This window comes from Manacus candei, unplaced genomic scaffold (assembly GCF_025592945.1).
Source record: "Manacus candei isolate 608988 ecotype Guabito, Panama unplaced genomic scaffold, ASM2559294v1 h1tg000042l, whole genome shotgun sequence".
NCBI lineage: Eukaryota > Metazoa > Chordata > Aves > Passeriformes > Pipridae > Manacus > Manacus candei.
In genome coordinates this window covers 310,753-330,959 of record NW_026138090.1, presented here as the reverse complement: position 1 = coordinate 330,959, position 20,207 = coordinate 310,753, and the positions used below count along the sequence as shown (strand labels likewise).

Here is a 20,207-nt window from a genome sequence, read left to right as displayed (position 1 = left end):
CAACTCTTAGACTTTGGAAAGTCCTGAGAGGTCCAGGTGTCACCAAGCTCCTTTAACAAGCCTTTTGTGAGGAGAAATATGGGAAATCTGCCTACAGGCACCTCAGGCATATCTGTCCACATCAGCAAAGAACAGAGTTGTTGCTTAAAAACAGGAGCTGAGAGATCCGAGGGTCTTTCCCTGCCTCTGTGAAACAAATTCCTGCATCAGGAATACTTCTTACTTCAGACACAGGCTGTGAGCATCTGGTCTTGCCGGATTTGGGTAGAGGCAAAATCTTATTACCCCTTCTCTCTCCTGTCCCTCAGTAGGGTGAGTGCCCCTGCTCAGACTGAGCCGAAATCCTTGCGGGAACAGCTCATGGGCTGCACTTTTCTTACCCTTCCCTTCCCTGAGCCCCCCACTGTGATGACTGTCAGCCTTCAGGATGGGAGTAAATAAAGTGAATCCCAAAAGTGCTTTCCAAAATCCAGCTTCAAAGCCAGTTTTCCTACAGAGGTTTCCCGGTGCTAGTCCCACTCACCATCCGCTTTATCAGCCCTCTTCCTCCAGCGCCTCAGGGTACCAATTTTCCCAGCCAAGACAGAGATAAACCCGTGCCCCAAAACTGCTTCTGAGCTGGATTATAAGGAACCCCTCCCTAAAAGGCCAGCTGGGCTGTGTTTGCAGGCTCGGGGCAGCCCCTGCTCCCAGGGAAAGCAGCTTTACATCCATCCCGGCATCGCTGCTGTCACACCCCCCCCTCCAGCGAGCCCCCGCCTAATCAGATTGGAGTGGTCCTGCCAGACACGCAAAATGCTCTCACGGAAGACAAAGAGTGGAGCTGCCACCCTCATCGGCCAGCTCAAACACAAACACAGCCCCGAAATAGCCGGCATTCCTTCGGCACGGCCGGCCCCCGAGCGCTTCTCCTCAAACCCGCAGGGCACACGCAGCGCCTTTTTGGTGGTTTTCCGATTTTTAAAAATCATTATTTATTCATTTTGCAGTTTTTTTTTTTATCAGGACTGTTAGCGGGGTTTTCCCGTGTGAGAGCACACGGAGAGTTTGCACGGTGGGACCTCAGCAGCCACACCCTCCAGAGTTTTGAGTCTGGCCCAAAATACACCCGCTCTCCACAGTGTCCCCCCAACTTTCTCACCAATAAGCATCGTGCTGGGGCTCTCCACCCCTCCCGAGGCCTATCCAGTTGTCCACACCGTGTCCTGCAATGCTGGAACATTCTACAGTGGCCAGGGAGAGCAAGCAGAGGGTTCTGCAGGAGCTGCTGGTAGGGCAAGATGCTGATGAGATGCTGTAATCTCATTCCTAATGTGATCAGGGGAGGGAAAGCCCTGCTCCCTTGGGGTTTCCTGTGCCACCAAAAGTCCTTTAACCCCCCCAGAATTTTACCCAGCCCACCCATGGCCAGATGTGTAACAACAGCACACAAAAAATTGGATTTTTTTAAAGCAGAAAACAATCTCTTCACTTTTTCCTCCTATCAGTTTGGATTCCTGTCTCTCCCCCCCTAACCCTCTCTAAAGGGCATTCATAAAGGACCACACCACACACATGTTGACCATGGGGTCCCCTATTTCTCCTGCCACCAACCCACCTTACATGGCTACATTTCCCCCTCGTCCCACCAGTCTGCCTTTCTTCTTTTTGTGCCACTTGTTTTGCCAAAATAAAAGATTTCCCCCCCCAACTCAGCTGCCCTAAATCACCCCCAGAAACTGAAGCCATGATCTGGAGAAACCTGAAGTGGGTAACGTGGACAGTGGTGGGTGACAGGCTTTGTGCTTTGCTGTGCAGCCCAGAGAAGAGGTTGTTTTGACCATCCTTTCTCTCATTAGGAATTGCTGATTACCACCCCATCCACCACTGACATTCTCCTGATTGGAAAACTCCACAGGAAATAAGGTTTGGGGTGAGACAGTAAATTATAGGCCGGGTTTGGAGAACCACTCACTGTGGAAGAGCCTCTGGCTCCCATGGCCATCATGGGATGTTGCTCCTCCCAACACCCTGAGAGGGATTTGGGCTAATCAAATGCAGAGTGAGGGCTGCAGGGTCTTGCCCAGGGTCTGTTAGTGCCTCCTCCACCTTAGGCTGGGTTCAACTGCAGCTTATCAGGGAACTTTATGGGCCTAAACTGATGTTTTGTAGCAGAAACAGAACACCCATGTCACTGGCAGTGGCACAGCAGTGATGGCAAGAGTGGCATCACAATCATCTCAAGATCATTTTATTTTCCTTTTTTCCCACCCCCTGTGATTGTTGCCTTAAAATAGTAAAGTTTTATTTCTCAGACTTGCTGGATAAAATGGTCTCATGTTGGATCAGCAAGGGGATGCATTAAAATAGGCTGGATGAGGAGATCCAGGATTCACCAGGCTCTGTGGAATTGTCTATGAATAGTGTTTTACTTGGGAAAGAAGAGGGGGAATTCAGGTTATCCCTGCTATCCTCACCAAACTGCACGCACTGTGAATGGATGGAGGTCCACCAGGATCTGCTAGGCTATGTTGGTCCCCTGGACACAAGAAGGATCTTTCCAATCTGGGCTTGTCCTGTTGGGAATGGGTGTGCTCCCTGCCATGGGCCACGATCCGTCAAGGCCAAATCTCTTCCTAATTTGTAAAAGACCAAATTTAAAAAAAAAATAAATATTAAATATACTTCAGTAAGACCAAACCCAAGCAGGGTGCTCATGGCACTTGGGGAATTTGGATTTTCTAACACTAAACAGGATTGGATTTGGATGAGGGACGAAAAACGGGCAGCCAGTTAAAGGAAGCCTCGTTAATTCTTGCTTCTCTTTCCTTTAATTGCCTTCTGCCCACACTATGGGCAGATATCCAGGGTATCCAGACACTCAGCGTGGGGTTTTTCTGTCAGAAGTTACACATATAAACCTCAGCTATCCATTGAAATTCCCTCTGCAGATCAAGACACAGCCAGCCACTCCATCCACAGTTAATTCCGAGCTGCGAAAACAATTGGAAACTGGCAGCTGAAAAATAAAATTGTTTCCCGTTTTAAACAGTAAAAGTGAATTTTAAGGGAACAGCTCCTGCTTGTTCAGAATCCTCGAGGGACACGAAACAATTCATTTCAGTCATGAAATAAACCCCATCACTAAGCTTGAGATTTGCTCAGTGAATTGCTCGGCGCTGAACTCAAAAGTGTGTTGAAAAGTTTATTCATTAGGTAACCAGGCCCTGGGTTATTTGATGTGACTTAAAGGAATTTTAAATGCTGTTTTTGCATCTGTCAGTTTAACAGCAATTTCCTCTACAAGCAAAGAGCGTTTTCCACCAATAAACCCAAAATTGGTTTTATTCATCATTACCAAGGAAGACTTCGGAGATGCATAAATTAGAAATCAAGACAGAGAGGCATCAGGCTATAAAATTGCTTGAACAAATATGTTCAAGAGTGTGTCAACCTGGTTGGAAAACACAGTTGAAAGGCAAGAGTGGGCTGTAAATCTCCAAGTTTTACAATGAGGAGAATTAGCCCTGCCGAAGGGATGTAGCTATGAATTGTAAATGAAAAACATGATTAAAATCAAATCATTCAAATTCTGACTTTCTCCTGCCGTATTTTAAGTCGTGATTAAAATTCATAATTTAAGCCACATCAATTTAAATCAAAGCAGCCTGCCATAAAATGAGGTTTTTGAACCCTTTGTGAGGTTTTAATGAGAAAAAAAAAAAAGAACGTCCTCCCGTTGAATGAAGTTAATGGGGATTTATTGGTGCCATTCATAGGCAGGAACTATCTTAGAAGCCTCCAAAATCACACAGACTGAGAGCCTTGAGGGCTTTTTTTAGCCATCTGGGAAAGTTTTAAGGAAACAAAATAATTTTCTATAATAGGGTGTTGTATTAATCTCTAAACTTTTTTCCCCCACAATATTCCACACGACTGATCAGGACAGGAAAATTTATTCCTTATGCCAAAGAGATTGACACCTCCCATGGCCTTTTTGGCATGGGAATTACCCCAAGTGATGATGGGCTGAGATTAACTCTTGTATACTTGGAAAATGGGCTCAAGGGGGTGATTTTTGCTTTCTGACTTCACAGCTGATGTGATGCCATGTCCCACTTTGCTTATAATTTGCCCTGTTGTCTCTCAGTTGGATGAAGCTTTTCTGGGAGCCCCAGAATTGTTGGTTCATCCCATTTGCAGCACACACATCCCAGCTTTTCATTGCCACGTGGGATTCTGGGGGGCTTATGGCATTGCTGGGATTTGGTATAAACTCCTGTGGCCTCAGAAGGAGGCAGTGGAGAGCACAAACACCTCACAGCCAGATCAGGGTAAAAATGAAACCCATATTAGAAGGAAAAAATAACAAAAAGGAAAATAAAAAACACGAGGGGGCCGTTTTGTGCTTTTACTGCACGTTGCTACTTTCTCCACTTTGCCAAGAGAAACCCATGGGAGCAAATTTGTATTTATTTATTTGTTATTTCTATTCCTTTAGGCTCCAAAACCAAACCAGGGCACCAGCAGAGAGTGATGACTGAAAAAATGCATTAATGAGAAAGCTGGTTTGGAACAATCACAGCCTGGTTTGAGGGTGCTCCTTATTAGCTGGCCTAGTACCTGGTAGAAACTCACTCCCTTTACCTGTGCTTTAAACATTTCTTCTGTTGCTTAATAAATTAGAAATGTCCAACCAAGACAACTTTATTGCTTATTTAGCATAAATATATCTATCTATCCCCAAGACCTTGGTTACTTGATGTTATTCCAGCACAACCACTGCTAACCAGATCCCTGCTGGCACAGAGCATCTCCTTAAATCTACTCTGCTTTTTCTCACAGCCAAGGCTTGCAGTATCTTGATAAGCAGCATATAATGCTCACCCTGAGAGCTCTCCACTTCCCTCAGCCTGCAGCAGTATCATTTAAACTTTTCCTTTTTTTTTTTTCCCCCCATTTGCCTACGTGGTGGAATGTCTTATCTCGCTCTCCTGCCTTCAGACTCCAGGGAGGAGGGGAAAAAAAAAGAAAAAAAAGTGGTCTTTGCTATTAGGTTTCAAAGAAGGACTTTCTCAAATACAGTTTTTCCAAATCTCTCTGAAGAGCCTTTCAAGTCCCCTTTGTCAAAGTTAGAGATCTGGCATTTTTCTCTTTGCCTTCATCTAACAGAAGCCACTTAGAATAAATGTCTGACAAGGTTGTCTCCTCATTTCTCTACAATAGATTTAATATATATTTAAGCACTACAGCTTAATAACTCTAAGCCAATTTCTCCCTTCTCTTCCAGTTAAATTTGCTAAAATCAATTAAGGCTGCAAGAGAAAATTTCAGCCTTTGCCATTAATAACTAAGGCCTTATTCTTCCACTGCAAAATGACCTTCCTTCTGCCTTTCACCACTCTCATGAGCCATGTGGCCTCAGACCAAAGCTCCCTGCACACAGAGTTTGTAAGACAGAGAAAAAGGCTCTGGATTAATGCAATTTTTATTAAGGATGCTAAGAATATCAACTGGACCTCAAAGCAACATCTAAAATGCGACCAACTCAGAGATAAAAAATTCCCTTTTCCATTTTGGAGGAGGTTATAACACAGATCCCATCTGCCTATTTCCAAGGATCTGTCCTGAACCTGGCATCAAACACAGATCTGGGTTTTAAACCCAAGGATCATATTCTTATTTGCCTTTTCATTTTGCAGCCTTTAGGGTGCACTCCTGACCCACCATCAAGATGTTCTTCCAAATCCCGTAACACACCTTTTTTTTTTTGATGTTTTTAAGCACATACAGACACTGTTCTACAACACCAGGGACACAGTGTGATTCTTGGGGTGTCCTGTGTAGGGCCAGGAGATGGACTCAATGATCCTGATGGGTTCCTTACAACTCAGTATATTCTATTATAAGTATTTCCAGGAGCAGATTCTGGATATTTTTGGTGCAACGTTGGATCATGTTGAGGAGCATATATGGAAACAAACCTTTCTAGTGGACAAATTAGCCCAAGACACATCTAAATTGCCTTCAGAGGATGCAGCTGAATTAAAGAACAGCTCAGCTACAACCCTGAACACCCTGGATAAATATCTGAACCTACATGGCATTACCTTGGGTCCCTCAGTAGGAGGAAGAAACAACTTGTCTCCAATTACAGAAGAGCTGGCAATACTGGGACTCCCAGTTTTCCCCTTCTCCACAAGCCAGCTCATCCCAAACTGGAGCCCAGTGCCTTTCTGCCACCACCCAGCCCCAGCACTACACCAGGACATGGAACCTTGGGCATTATGCACAAGTCAAGCCATTGCTGAAAGCCAAACCTCAACGTCGCCTTCCCTCAGCTGGTTTATTGTGGATGCACATTCTAAAAGCAGGTGCTTCAGCCCTAAATAAAGGCTCATTCCCCTTCCTCACCCCTTCTGCTCTCTGCAGGGCATTGAGGCGCCACACTGAGTTAATTTTAACAAGATGTTTGCACCCTCCCTGTCTCCTTGCAATACTTTGTCACCGAAGTGTCACCGGTGCCTGCTGAGCGCCCCTGGCCCGCGGCCAAGCGAGCTGCGAGACACACGTTGTCCACGGGACAGAAAAGGTGCCTGCAACATGCAGAGCAGCAGGAGCTGCAGAGGTCTGCAAAACAGACACATTTAGTGATGAGAAAACCTTCATCAACAAGGCCTCTGGCTCAATAAGCAAATAGGCACTGGAGGATGTTGGCGCCTTTGGAGTTCGGAGCAACTTCACTCCCAGTCTTGAAGGACAGAGATTTTTTTTTCCTCTTTAGGGTTGATGGGGCATCCTGGCACTTTCTGGTTCCAAAAGAATTTCACAGAATCACAGAATATTCAGACATGGAAGGGACCCACAAGGATCACCAAGTCCAACTCCTGGCCTTGCACAGGACAACCCCAAGAATCCTACCATGTGCCCAAGAGTGTTGTCCAAATGCTTCTTGGACTCTGGCAGCTTTGATGCCGTGACCACTTCCATGGGGAGCAATACTTGGTACCAAAGGCTGACTCTGAGACACACGGGGGCTCAAATCAAGTGAATATGTCCATGCAATCCTGAAAAAGGTCACCCAAAATAACCCACAAAATAAATTTTGTACTTCCAGAAAGCAGTAACTTTACTATTGGCATTTTCTAAGACTCCTCCAGACACTCACTATTTCCAGCACTATTTGTAATTCAAAGCCAGCAAGAAACTTGAAGGAGGTTGAATCATCCTTTAGGGAACTTCAGGTTTCCTCAGAGGGTGGAGAGGCCCTGGCACAGGTTGCCCAGAAAAGCTGTGGCTGCCCCCATCCCTGGAAGTGTCCAAGGCCAGTTTGGATGGGGCTTGGAGCAACCTGGTCTAGTGAAAGGTGTCCCTGCCCATGGCAGGGGGTGGAACTGGATGATATTTAATGACTCTTTCAACTCAAACCATTCTGTGGTTCTATGATGAACTCTCTGCCTTGGCTGTGGAAGGAGGTGAGGACACTGATACCCATCCCCGGGAAGTTCACCTTGAAGAAAAATACCACTGCATCTGGTGGCCCCAGGCTGTCACACTATAAAGGGGTACAAAAACAAGCAGTGCAAAGTCACCAGCTCCTCCTGAATCGCAGCACAAAGCTCCAAATTTAGTGGGTCTCATGATAAAAGCCCTCTTTGTGGCTTGTGCCTTCTGCTCCTGCAGCGTCGCGCGGTTGCTTCTGGCCATGGAAAGCTGTTGTTGCATTTCAGTCCCCTGCTCACCAGAACTTCATGGAACCATGGAAGGTCAGAAAAGACCTCTAAAATCATTAAGTCCAACCATTAACCTAACACTGTCTGGTCCACCACTAAGCCAGGTCCCTAAGCACCACGTCTAGTTGTTTTTTGAACACTTCTCACTGCTGTTTGTCCTGCAGCAGCCCCAGCTGAGAGAATCTCCCCATCCCTGACCACTCACCACACGGTCTCTCCACCAAACAGCACATAGTTTAAGAAAAAACAGGAAAAACAGAGGCAGAAACTCTGTCACAGTTCTTTAAACAGCATTTCAGCTCTTGGTATATGATTTTTGTACAGCAACAGGGAAGATCGTATTTTTCTCCCCAGCTCTACCTTCTCAGACAGGGTTGTTTAGCACAAATATTAACATGTTTTTGGATATGGCACATTTAGGCACTTCTGAACTGGAGCTGTGATATGGGCAGAGTACATCCCTCCTGCCCCCACCCAGTTTCCTCAAGGATCTCCAGAGCAAAACACCACAAGGCTCCGGCACAACTCTACAAAAAGTATACAATTAGAGCCACAAAACCTGGTGAAGCTCAGACAAACTGTTCCCAAGCCTCCAAAATAACAGGAGGAAGCACCTTCACTCTGCGTTGTGGGACACCAACACACCAAGTAATTCTAGGAGGAAAATAGGGATTTTCTTTTGGTTAAGCCCCAATGGCAGATGGAGAGGGTTTGGGGGGAGATGGGTAGCACTTCCCCAAACCCCACCATGCAGTGGGATCTGCAAGACTCCCATGCAGAATCAGGCTTGAGCCTGGCTGTCTCACAAACTGCAAGAGAAAGACTTGGCGGATTTGTTTGGGAATTCCAAGCCCAAAGGAACTGCTCTCTGACATGTGGAGTATCCAGCAAAGCCCTGGGGGTTGCAGCAGACAGAGCACAGGTAGCTGAAGAACAACAAATGCCAGATGACTGTGCACGGCTTAGAGTGGGAAAAAAAAGGCCAGGTTTGCTCAGGAGCTCTGTGTGAAGGAAAGGGCAGGCATTGCAAGAATTCAGAAACAACATCCTTAGATGGAGATGGGCCAGTTATGGAAGAGGCTGAGCACGTAAACAGGCTTTGGACAAGGAAGTTGGCAGGAGCGCGTGAAATCTCCTCGGAGGCTTGGGGAGATTTCACACTCCTGCACATGGGGAATGGACCAAACCGGGCCACCTGGATTCCTGCAGAGTTCAAACCCTCTGTGGTGTTCAGCCCTCAGAGCTGAGGGTGATTGCTGGTCATGCAAGAGCGCTGTCAGGCTGGGAGCAGAACTGAGGGTGAGGCGGATCCTCAGGCTCACAACCTGCGTGTTTCTGGCTGTGTCACTCCCCATCAGATCAGCAGTGGGAAGGGAGGAATTTCTGTGCATCCACGGGTGGATTTGCTACTGCCTGGACCCCCTGGAGATAAAGCTGAAGGCACCTGGGCTTGGGGCTTGAGCTCCCATAGCACAGGCAGATGTTACAGCAGGATCTCACCTCCACAGAGCATCACTCTGTAATAAGGGTGAAACCCCACTCACCCCATCCTCCCCAGCCCTGCAAAGCCCCCAGGGGGGGCTCTGGGTGCTGTGGTGGGTCCTTGAGGACAGGGTAAAGAGGCCACCCAGATCAGCATCATAGAGAAGGGGGTAAAATTTGGGGTACCTAAACCCCAACAGCTCCTCTCTGCGCTCACAGGGGTGCAGCACAGCAGAGGGATCCTCACTGGCCATGGATAACCTCCATCACTCCCCATGGCCTGAGCCCCTAAACACCCCAGAACTTTCTCTCCCCCAAATGGGGAGAGAAAATAAATGATTTATAAAGTAAATAATAACCAAAGTGCAACCCCAGCCTCCCTAGAAATGCTGAGAGCAGATATTTCCAGCCGGTCTCCCGTCACCGCCAACATGAATGATCACCAACCTCCTTGTCACAAACCTTTAGAGCAACTCTCCGGGATTAAATCAGCATATTGCATGGTTCCAGTTCCTTTCATCCAAAGATCTTCAAATGATTTACAAACAACTCTTTAATTAAGCCTTCCAAACAGGCCCCAGGCTACTATTACTGTACCTGCTTTGCCATGGAGGAATCGAAGACACCGCACTGCTAAAACAGCCTGCAAAAAGGTTGCAAAAATCTTATCAAAGTTCCTCCAACAGCAAATATATTGAGAAGACACTCTGCTTCACTGCTGATTCTGAAACCCTCAGGTTAACCATTTTTTTTCTTCTCCAGGAGATATGGCCCCAAATTGCCTCCTCCCGCCCGTGTCAGGATTAGTATTCAACGGATAAAATGTTTTTTTAAAAATGCGCATCTTTGACAGCTTGTCTTCTACAAACACGAACTCCCAGTACCAGGGAACTCCCAGTACCAGGGAGCCAGCCCAGCTTTGGGAATGAAAAGCAGTGTTTTGGCAACAAGGATTTAAAACCCATCAATCTGAGGTTTGTTTTGATCCCGGCGAAGGGTTGATCTCCAGTAAAGCCCCTTCCTGTTCTTTTTTGCCCCCAGGACAGGTTTGTGCTGTGGCTCTTTTGAATCCTCTGTGAATAAAAAGAATTGGTTTTCTCTTCCTGATGCAATTTTGTTATCAGACCTCCCTGTGGGAATACAAGACGCAATATGGGGAAGGAGTAAATAAAATTAAATATCCCATGAAGACACTGTAATGGGTAACTGAGCCACTCACTGGCTGGTTGAATTTACAGATGTTATTTGCCCAGTGCCATGTTTGCTGCATCTCTTGTACACTCTTGTCTGAAGCTGATTTCATCCTGATTTAAGGAGGGAAATAAGAGGGAATCTCTGCAGAATCGGGGGTTTGGGATGCCACAAGCCTGGAAGTCAGTATTTCTAGAGAAATAGCTGTACCCAAAAGAGCTGCCTTTAAAAAGCTTCAGTAACCTTGCGTTGACTCTGCTCTGCCCCACTCACAGAGGTTGTCACCTTCCAAAACCCTGCTCCAAAATCCCAACTCAAAATCCCGCTCACCCACCCATTTCACATCCAGTTCAAGGAGAGCAAATCATGCAGGCACCATCCCAATTTCTTAAGATACTCGAAATCTTGTAGTTTCACTTACAGACTCAACTTCTTCCCATTTAAGGAGGGGAAAAAAAGATGAATTTTAAGCTTTGAGTAGCTCAGATGATTGCAGAGATATGAGCCTTGAGACTCCAAGCCCAAACATCCAGCAAACTGGGATGCCTATTTTGACCCCTAAGGAAGAAAATCCTGGTGCCAATACCCAACGAGCAACATAAAAGCATCTCTAAGGAGCTTATTTCAGAACTTAAGAGCAGCAACGAATGACAGAAAATGCTGTTTTCAAGGATTTAGTTAATTAATTTCTGAGAAAGGTGTAATAGGATCACTTAAGAGTGTTATAGAAACAGGTCCCCCCACATCCTCCCACTGAAAGCCTGTTTTGTCCCGAGCCCAGAGTATTTATTGCCCCATTCTGAAAAACAAAACAAAACCTTCTGAGAAGGCAAAGTCAGCTAAACTCAGCTAAATTCTGTCCAGCACAAGAAAATTGTGTTAACTGCTCCTACTTTATGCCAATATATTAGTGACACTCAGCCTTCCTGAGCTTTAAGGGGAAGAGAAATCTCTTTTCAAGACCACCTTGGCATCCGGGAGAGATGGGGGCTCACACCTGCTCACCCACCAAACCCCCGGCACCGTCAGTTCCATGAGAGGAACAGGAAAAAAACCAGGCAGGCAGAGATTTCAGCCAGACCTCTGGGAATTCACCCCACAGTTAAATCCCCAGGGCCCTGCCTCCACTTGTGCTTTTACCTCCGGAGCCTCCTCCAGCTTTTGTTACCTTGAATAAAAGCACATTCAGCTCAGCAGAGGCTCTTTTGGGAGACAGGAGTCGGAGCAAGATTTCACCTTCTCCTATTTTATTTTATTTTATACTATTTTATTTCATTAGATTCCCACCTCCCTTGTCTTCTTTGATTACAGGGAAGAAACACCCCACTCCTCCCTACCTTTATTCACTTTCCAAAGAATCAGTGCATTTCCTTTCCCTGCTACTTTTCCATGTGTTTTTTTGGCCACCTCTCCAACAAAACACCCCATCAAAGAGCCAGACCTCCCACTCCATCACCCACCAGACCCTGAACCCCAACACCACATCGCAGGACCCCAGGCACTGCTTCCACTCCCAAACCTCCCCGACACGACACATCCCGCCCGGCTCCACCGCTGCCCCACAACGAGGGGTCTCCAGTTTAACCTTTTTCCAACTCCTCCATCAACTTCCAACAGGGAATTGCTTTTTCTCCCCCGCACTCTTTTCCCACGCCATCTCCACGGGCAGAGGTGATGGCTCGTGTTCGGTACGTGCAGCGCTGGACCACTGCAAGAACAGCCGCACCAAGCCGAACCCAAGGTCCCCCCCTTGCTCGATGAGACCCTAAAAAATCGCTCTCCCAAGACAGATGTTTCCCCAGCGCCCGGGCAGGGATGCGGGCGGGAAGCAGCGGGGTTGGCTCATCCCGCTGCAGAGCGAACCAGCACTGCGGCTCCTGCACCCGAAGTTGCGCTGCCGCGGAGGGCTGGATGCGCTCGGGTTTTGGCTAAGCGCGGTGATAAGCCGGACTCAGGAGGCGGGTGGGCGCTCAGCATCCCCCCCCCGGATCGTTTTCCTCCAAAGTCGCCGATAGTAAAAGGAAAAACAGAGGGGGACGAGAAGGCGAGGGATGCTGGAAGGTGCGGAAAAGGCACGGCGAGGGCAAAAAGCGGGGAAGGAGGCGGCACTCACCGAGCAGCAGCAGCAGCAGCGGGAGCAGCAGCGGCAGCAGCCCCGGAGCCCGCATGGTGCTTCCCGGCCGTCCCGCCGCTCTCCCGGCGCTCAATCCCGGCGGGGCGGGCGGGAGATGCCCTCCCTCCCACCCTCCCTCCCTTCCCCGGCCACTGCCCTCCCTCCCCTCCCTTCCCTTTCCCCGGCCCCGGCCCGGGCCCCCCCTTTCCCCGCCGGGGGAGGCGCGGAGCGGCCCCGACCCGCCCCCGCCTCCGCCCCCGGAGCGGGGGGAGAGAGCGGTGGGATGGGGATGGGGATGGGGATGGAGGGGGGGATGAGGAGGGGGGGATCCACCTGCCGAGGGGATGTGGGGTTGCGTTAGGATGGGGGTACGCGGGGTATTTGAGGTTCTCAACTGCACGGGGGCATTTGGGGGTTTCGTTGGGATTTTGGGGTGAGGGGCTATTTGGGGTTCTTAACTGTGTGGAGGGGTTTGAGGATTTTGTTGGAATAGGGGTTTGGGGGGACTGGGGGCTGTCAGCTGCATGAGATTTGGAGTGAGGAGGTTGGGGAGGATTTAGGGGGTTTCACTGGGACGGGGGTTTGGGGGGGATTTGGGGTTCTCAGCAGTATGGGGGGATTTAGGGGTATCGTTGGATTTGGGAAGTTGGGAAGGATTTGGCGGTTTCGTTGGGATTGGGATTTGGGAGGGATTTGGGGTTCTTAACGGCATGGGAGGATTTGGGGGTTTCGTTGGGATTAGGGGATGTGTGTGGATTTGGGGTTTCTTTGGGATGAGGGTATGGGGGTGATTTGGGGGTTTCGTTGGGATTGGGGGATGTGTGTGGATTTGAGGTTTCTTTAGGATGAGGGTATGGGGAGGATTTGGGGGTTTCGTTGGGATTGGGGGATGTGTGTGGATTTGGGTTTTCTTTAGGATGAGGGTACGGGGGTGATTTGGGGTTCTCTACTGCGTGGGGAGACTTGGGGCTTTCATTGGGATTAGGGTTTGGGATTGTATTTGGGGTTCCACCTGCATGAGGGGATTTGGGATTTTAGTCAGGGTGGGAGATTGGGGGAGAGCATGGGGGTTTCATAGAAATTATGAGGTTGTGACGAATTTGGGGGGGGGCTTGGTGTTCTCAATTGGATAGGGCCATTTAGGGGCTTCATTGTGTTTGGACTGGGTTTGGGGTTTTCATCAGGATAGGGGCTTGGGAGCATTTAAGGTTCTCAAAAGCATGGGGCAATTTTGTGGTTTTATTGGAGTTGGGAGGTTGGAGAGGATTTAGGGGTTTTGTTGGAATGGAGGTTTGGGGGGATTTAGGGTTCTCACCTGCATGGGGGGATTTGGGGGTTTCAATGGGTTTGGGGTTTCCATCGGATTGGGGACTTCAGGGTGACATTTGGGACTCCTGGCTTGATGGGGGGAAATGGAGGGTTTCTTTGGGATAGGGATTTGGAGTTCTCACCTACATGGGGAGACTTGGGGGTTTAGTCAGGGTGAGAGGTTTCGGTGGGATTTTGCATTTACATGGGGGGATTTGGGGATTTCATTGGAATCGAGTGGTTGGGGAGAATTTGGGGTTTTGTTGTGAAGGTGGTTTGGAGTGAATTTGGGGCTCTCACCTACATGGAGGGATATGGGGAGTACATTGGGTTTAGAGGTGGATTTGGGATTTTTATCAGGGTGGTGGGATTCCTGCCTGCGTGGAGGGGATTTGGAATATTCGTCAGGATGAGGACTTGGGAAGGATTTGGGGGTTTTGTCAGCGTGGGTGGTTTGAAAGGGAACATAGGGGGGTTTGGGGTTTTCATTGGAACCGGGGGGTTGGGGAGGGTTTAGTGTTTTCATTGGAATGGCAGGAGTGAGGATGATTTGGTATTCCCACCTGCATAGTGGTGAACTGGGAGGTTTCACTGGAGTTCAGGGTGAATTTGGGGTTTTCACTGGGGGGAAAACTTGTGAGGGATTGTAAGTTTTTGTCTGGATGGGGGTTTGTAGGTTGATTTTGAATTCCCACCCACATGAATAAGGATTTGGGATTTTCATCTGGATGAGGACTTGGGGATCAATTTGGGATTCCTGCCTGCGTGGGGAAAATTTGTGGGTTTTATAAGGATGGGCATTTGGGGGTGGATTTGGAATTTTCATCTGGATGGGGGTTTGGGGTTTGATTTCAGATTCACATCCAGGTGTGGGTTTCTTGAGGATTTTCATCTAGATTGGGTTCATTTTGGGATTCTCACCATGAGTGGGGGTTTCTTTGGAGTTTTGGGTTAATTTGGGATCACTTTCTGCACTTTCACCCATCTGAACACACACACAGTGCCCCAATGGTACAAAATCCCCCTGATCCCTCCTCTCCCCCACAGTGAGTGTACCTTTTCACAAGATGATTTCTAGGAAAGATTTGCTCCCGTTTGGAATGTCTTAAAGGAACAACATGCCCAGAGTATGAAGGACAAAATTATTATCAGATCTTGGCATTTTTTGTGGCAAGAGGGAAGGGTGTTGAAAGTTTTTTCTCTGATGTTCAGGCTGTAGCTGGGAGGAAACTAAAAATAAGTTCAAAGCTTTGCACTGAATCCCTCTCCTGGCTCTGACAGATCCAGCTAAACCAGGAACCTTCCCAGCTGGGACCCAGAGGTGGCAAAAATAACCTTCCCTCCAAAAAAGGACTTTTCAAATACAGTTTTCTTGATGCCTTCAGTTAAAGGTGGACTTTCTTCTTGTTGCAAGGTCACCTTGAGAGGAGATGCTTGGGTTGGCTGGCTCACCCTCCCTACCTGCTTTGTGTTTGTCCCCAGAAAAGGCTTCTTGTCCTGATTTTGGGTTCTGAGTCAGTGGAGAGACTTTCCCTGTGCCTCAGCCCAGCCTCACCTCCTCTTACTACAACTCTGCATTGCACAACTCCTAAAACCTGGGAAACTCAAGCTGCAATAAGTGAATGAGCATGTTGATGCACATTATCAATCTTGCCAATATCAGAGAGGCAGTTTCTTCTTCCCCTGCAGAGTATTTTTAATATCAGGTCACACTTACACACACACACACACTCTCCCAATCAGCACATTTTGGTTTTAACTGCCGAGTCAAAGCAGCCCAGGGGAAAATCTGAGGTGCTCCAGCGTAGCAGTGTCTCTGGGATGGAGAGGAGGGGGGGAATGCTGAGCTCTTCAAACTCTCTATGGCACCAGTGCCCACAAAACACTGCAAAAATATCCCAGGGCACATTACTCTGGGATAGCAGTGCCTGGGAGATGGGCTCCTCCAGGGTTGGATCTCCACCGTGGATGATGGCTGTGGGGAGGACAGACAGAAGAAGAGCTCCTTTGGCAGGGAAAACACAAGGAAAACAAAATGACCTGAAATCCACTTAAAAATCAGCCTAGTTTTGGTGGCCATTGGTTTTATTGTGCAATGTTTGTAATGAGAGGTAGGAGAAGAATTCCATCTGGCTGGTCCCATCAGCAGATCTGGGCTGTGCTGGTCCTTTGGCCTCGTGCAGGGAGAAGGGACCCTCACCCTCTGAGCACCTGATGCCTTAATCCTTTTAAATTGCTAATTTGGGATGTGGGTTTTCTCTTAATTATCATAACCCTGGCACTTACACAGGGAGTTTTGGCAGTTCTCAACTTACTTGTGGGACATGCTGCTCCTCCCTTGCTGCAAGTGTTGGCTGCTGGCAGCTGCCATGGTGGGTAAAATAACGGCATTCCAAGAGTCTCCACTTCTTGGAAAGACTGATTCATCCAGAAACATGGTGCTAAGCTTCCCTTTTTCAAGGGGGCAGCACAAAGGTCTTGCATTATTCCCACTGCTTTGCAGGGTACAGGCGTCGGCTCAGGATCTGCCTCTCGCCTCTGCCTCAAAGGGGATAATTACTGAGAGGGTGTCAGATCAGGGCTATGAATCATGAGCAGCTGAAGGAAAAGAGAAAGGGATATTTAGCATGGCTGCTTCAAAAGCTGGGGGTCTGTTAAAGGATATCCCACACCAATGTTTTACCATCAGTCTGGGAAAAGGTCAGAAAAAGCCCTTATTTGGGAAACTGGGCACTTCCAGGGAGGTCAAAAAGGTGTTCTACAGAAAGATGTAAACAGTCTTTGATGCCCAGTGCAGCACTGCTCACTGGGAGCTCTGTCACGAGTGTCCCAGCTCTGGAGGTTTTCCTGAATACCAACATCACAAGGTCAGGAAATTATGTGAAAGCTTTTGCTTTCAACTCAAACATGAAACTCATGTCTTTGAGGTGTAGAGAAACCCTTTGGAGAATGGCCTGCACACCTGCCTGAGAAATGGGGGCAAAAAAATAGGAATTTGCTTTAAAATTTATTATTAACATTATTATTATTTAAAAATCTCACGGGCTTAAGTCAGTCAGGTATCATTTTTAATCCTGTCATTGCACACAGATTGACATGTACCTGTTTCTGTGTGTACCAGCTAAATATTTGTCTAAGACTGTGAGAGAACAGGACAGGGAGTCAGTGGTTTCAAGGTATGTGAGTCAGCTGGGCTGAAATGGCCTCAGGGGGAGAGAGATTTCACCTGATACAAGATTTCCTCGCCGAGGAAATCCCAAGATGCTCTTTCGTCTCCCCAAAGGGGTATGAAAACCCCATTTTATTCTGCAACTTAAAAGCAAACTGGGCAAAGGAGGAGAAAACATAAAGCAGGAGCTGCTCTTGGTGGATAAATTCCCAATGACAGTTTTATCTTGTAATTCCTCCTCAGCCGTGTTCGGATTCGTCATAACATCTGACTGACGTCTCCGGGCAGCCTTGCGATATTTACCTCTTTTCACAGCAAATGACTGAGGAAAGCGACGCAGCAGGAAAATCCTCGGGCTGAGATCCAGCTTAGGATCACTCAACTTGCCAGTAATCCGGTTTTATTGGATGTCGTCACCTGTTTCCTCGTGCGGCCGGGCGCAGAGTAATAACGTTTGGAATTCAAATTCGGGGTTAGGATGGGAAGATGAAGGGTGACACACGCAGAGCTGATACCTCTGACGTGGGCAACAGCACGTGGGCTCCTGGGGTGAGGATCACCAAGTGGTTATTTCAGGAAGGAAAGCAAAAAAAAACCAAAAAAAACCCCCTCAAAGTACCCTCCCTTTATTAAGAGACAAAAATACCTGTGGTCTGATGTTTGTGTTTGTATTTCAGAAGATGAGGAGTCAGCAGTGTCATGTGGGTGTCTGTTCCTTAGCCTGGAGCTGACCCAGGAGGAACTAAAATGTAGCTTTGCCTCAGGAGCAGGAATTGCCTTGAGAAAGCTAAGAACAGTTCAGGATACCCCTCACAATGCCAACTGTCTTTTCCTGAACTCCTAGGATGAAGAGGCAAAAATTCTATAGGTATTAGTCAAAGACTTCTAAAATCTGGGTTCAGCTCTGAAATAATATCCTGATCTCAACTGTGATATATTTCAGTTTGAAGGAACCTACAGTTATATAATCCAACTGCCTGAGGAGCTCAGGGCTGACCAAGTTAAACTCTGTTGTTAAGGGTGTTTTCCAAATGCCTCTTGAACAGGCTTGGGGTATCAAGCACCTCTCTAGGAAGCCTGTTCCTGTGTTTGACCACCTTCTTGGTAATTAAATGCTTCCTCATGGCCAGTCTAAACTTTTCCTGACACAGCTTTGAATCACTCCTACATGTCACTGGATCACAGGGGGAAGAGCTCAGCACCTCCCTCTCTGCTTTCCCACCTTGGGAAGCTGTAAAGAGCAAAACAGGCGTCTCTTTGTTCAAGCCCAGAGTGAGAGGATCACTCCTGCTCCAAAATCCACTCTGTTCATCCTCCCCACAAACGCTTGAAAAGGTCTGTGGGCTGGGAAGGATCAGTAGGAGACCTCTACAATAAATTTGGGATGGATTGCTCCATTTTGCTGGACAATGTACCAACGTTATTTCCTTCTGGATGGAGCAGGGAAACTCCTTGAAGTCCTGATCTGGATTCAGCGGGAATTTCACAAGATGATCCTTGAGTGCAGCACGTCTCTCCAATCTAAATATCTTCTGTGCTGGCCACTTGGGCACACACTGCTCTCCAAACACCAACTTCACATCTCTTCCCATTGGCTTTGCCACCTCCTCTTCCCACTTTGACAAGGATTTGCCCCAAACCATCCTGGAAGTTACCAGGGCAACCTGCGAAGTTCCGGCAGCCTGGATCATTGTTTTGGGGCTGCAGCAGCCCTGAGGAATTCACTATTTGTTTTAGAGATAAAAGCTGCAACTTCCACACATTCTTCTCCAATTTCACTCTCCATTAACTGCATTGCCCTGTCATAACAAAGCTCATTGGGTTATTAGGGATGAGGTGAATTGTTTGAAGCCTGGACTGGGGAAGGGGAAGGGGTAGAGCTTGTTGCAAGTGGTTTGGCTCCATGGATCCCCTCCATGAAGCATTTAGGATGTGGTTGGGGCTTTGTGAGGGTGCCTGGGGGTCAGTGAGGGTTGCTGAGCACTGGAGAGAGCTGGGAGTGAGGAGCAGAGGGTTACTGGCTGGGTTGAGTCAGGTTGCCTTGGGAAAATCCCTGTTTGTTTGTCTCTCCGGCCCTGTCCCGGACTTCAAGTGTTTCAGTTGGTGTCCTCCTGTTTTTCTGTGTGCTTTTTCAGACATGGCAGAAAAATAAAGGGTAAAGAGGGGATCAAATGTCCCTCATGTCCCAGAGTAGTGGTTGACCCCTCCACTTCCTTCAGTACTATCAAAAAACTCATATCCTCTTCCCCACTCCAATGTCCTCTGTGGGGTTGGTTCTCCCAGTTGTCTTGTGAACAGTTTCCCCTGTGTCTGGTGCAGCAGCTATGGGTTGCTGAGACACAAATCACCACAGCTGGCTTCCTTCCACCCCAAAACCTTCTCTCTGGGATATCACCATGGCAGAGCTGCTGTAAATCCTGTGTCACCCCAGTACCTCCAATCCTTATGCTGGTCTTTGCATGTGGTAGATTAAGATGAGCAATATGCTTTTGGAAAAGGGAATTAATTTCAGTGGGAACCCAAGCCGGGACAGATGAGTTACTTTTTGCAGCCAGATGAGGGGAACCCCACTCGTAAGTCTCAGCCCTAATAGTGATGCTGGTTTAGTTTTTAACATGTGTTTTTCTCTTCTAGCGCCTCAGTTTCCCAATGCAAGCTCTAAGTTACATCCTGCATTTTAACAAGATTTATAACACAAGATTAATTCATGGACTGGATCTATGAAAGGTTTTGAGATTTAAAGAAAGAACATGCAGTGGAAAGAATACATGTTATTATTTCCAAGAACTGAAGATTTGTACATATAAACTCAATTGCTCTTTTACCTGCATAATAGTGTGGGGTTTTTAAATACTTTATAAGGAGCCCTCCTATTCAGAGACAGGACTGAAAACAAACTGGAAGCTAATTGAAACACTGCCTCTCTTTCATTTCCCTACTCCCATGTTTTAGTGAAGCCTAATTTAAAGGACATTCATCCAGTTAGTGGAAATGCGTCACTCTCATCAGCAGTAATGGGAATTACAGGAGGACAACGGTTGCACAAAGTCCTCCCTGAAATCCCTGCAGCCCCAGAAAGCTGAGGACAAATCACAGCATGTTTCAGTTTGATTTGGCCTGGCTCATGGACAACTAAGCTAAACTGCATCAGCAAGACATACTGCCTCACTCCTTGGCATGGATCTCAACTGTAGCTGGTGACTCCTGGCTGGGACAGGAGAATAAATTAAGT

General features: G+C 47.6%; 1 protein-coding gene across 4 annotated transcripts in view; it reads right to left on the bottom strand.

The window, feature by feature from the left end:
- The window catches only part of PODXL (podocalyxin like), a 46,494-nt gene extending 33,873 nt beyond the window's left edge, over window positions 1-12,621 (bottom strand). For all 4 annotated transcript variants that reach the window (XM_051795226.1, XM_051795227.1, XM_051795228.1 and 1 more), the window contains exon 1: window positions 12,499-12,621. In XM_051795226.1, coding sequence (XP_051651186.1) covers window positions 12,499-12,553 — 55 coding nt within the window. In that variant the 5' untranslated portion in view covers window positions 12,554-12,621. The remainder of the gene's footprint in view (window positions 1-12,498) is intronic.
- Window positions 12,622-20,207: the final 7,586 nt, after the last annotated feature.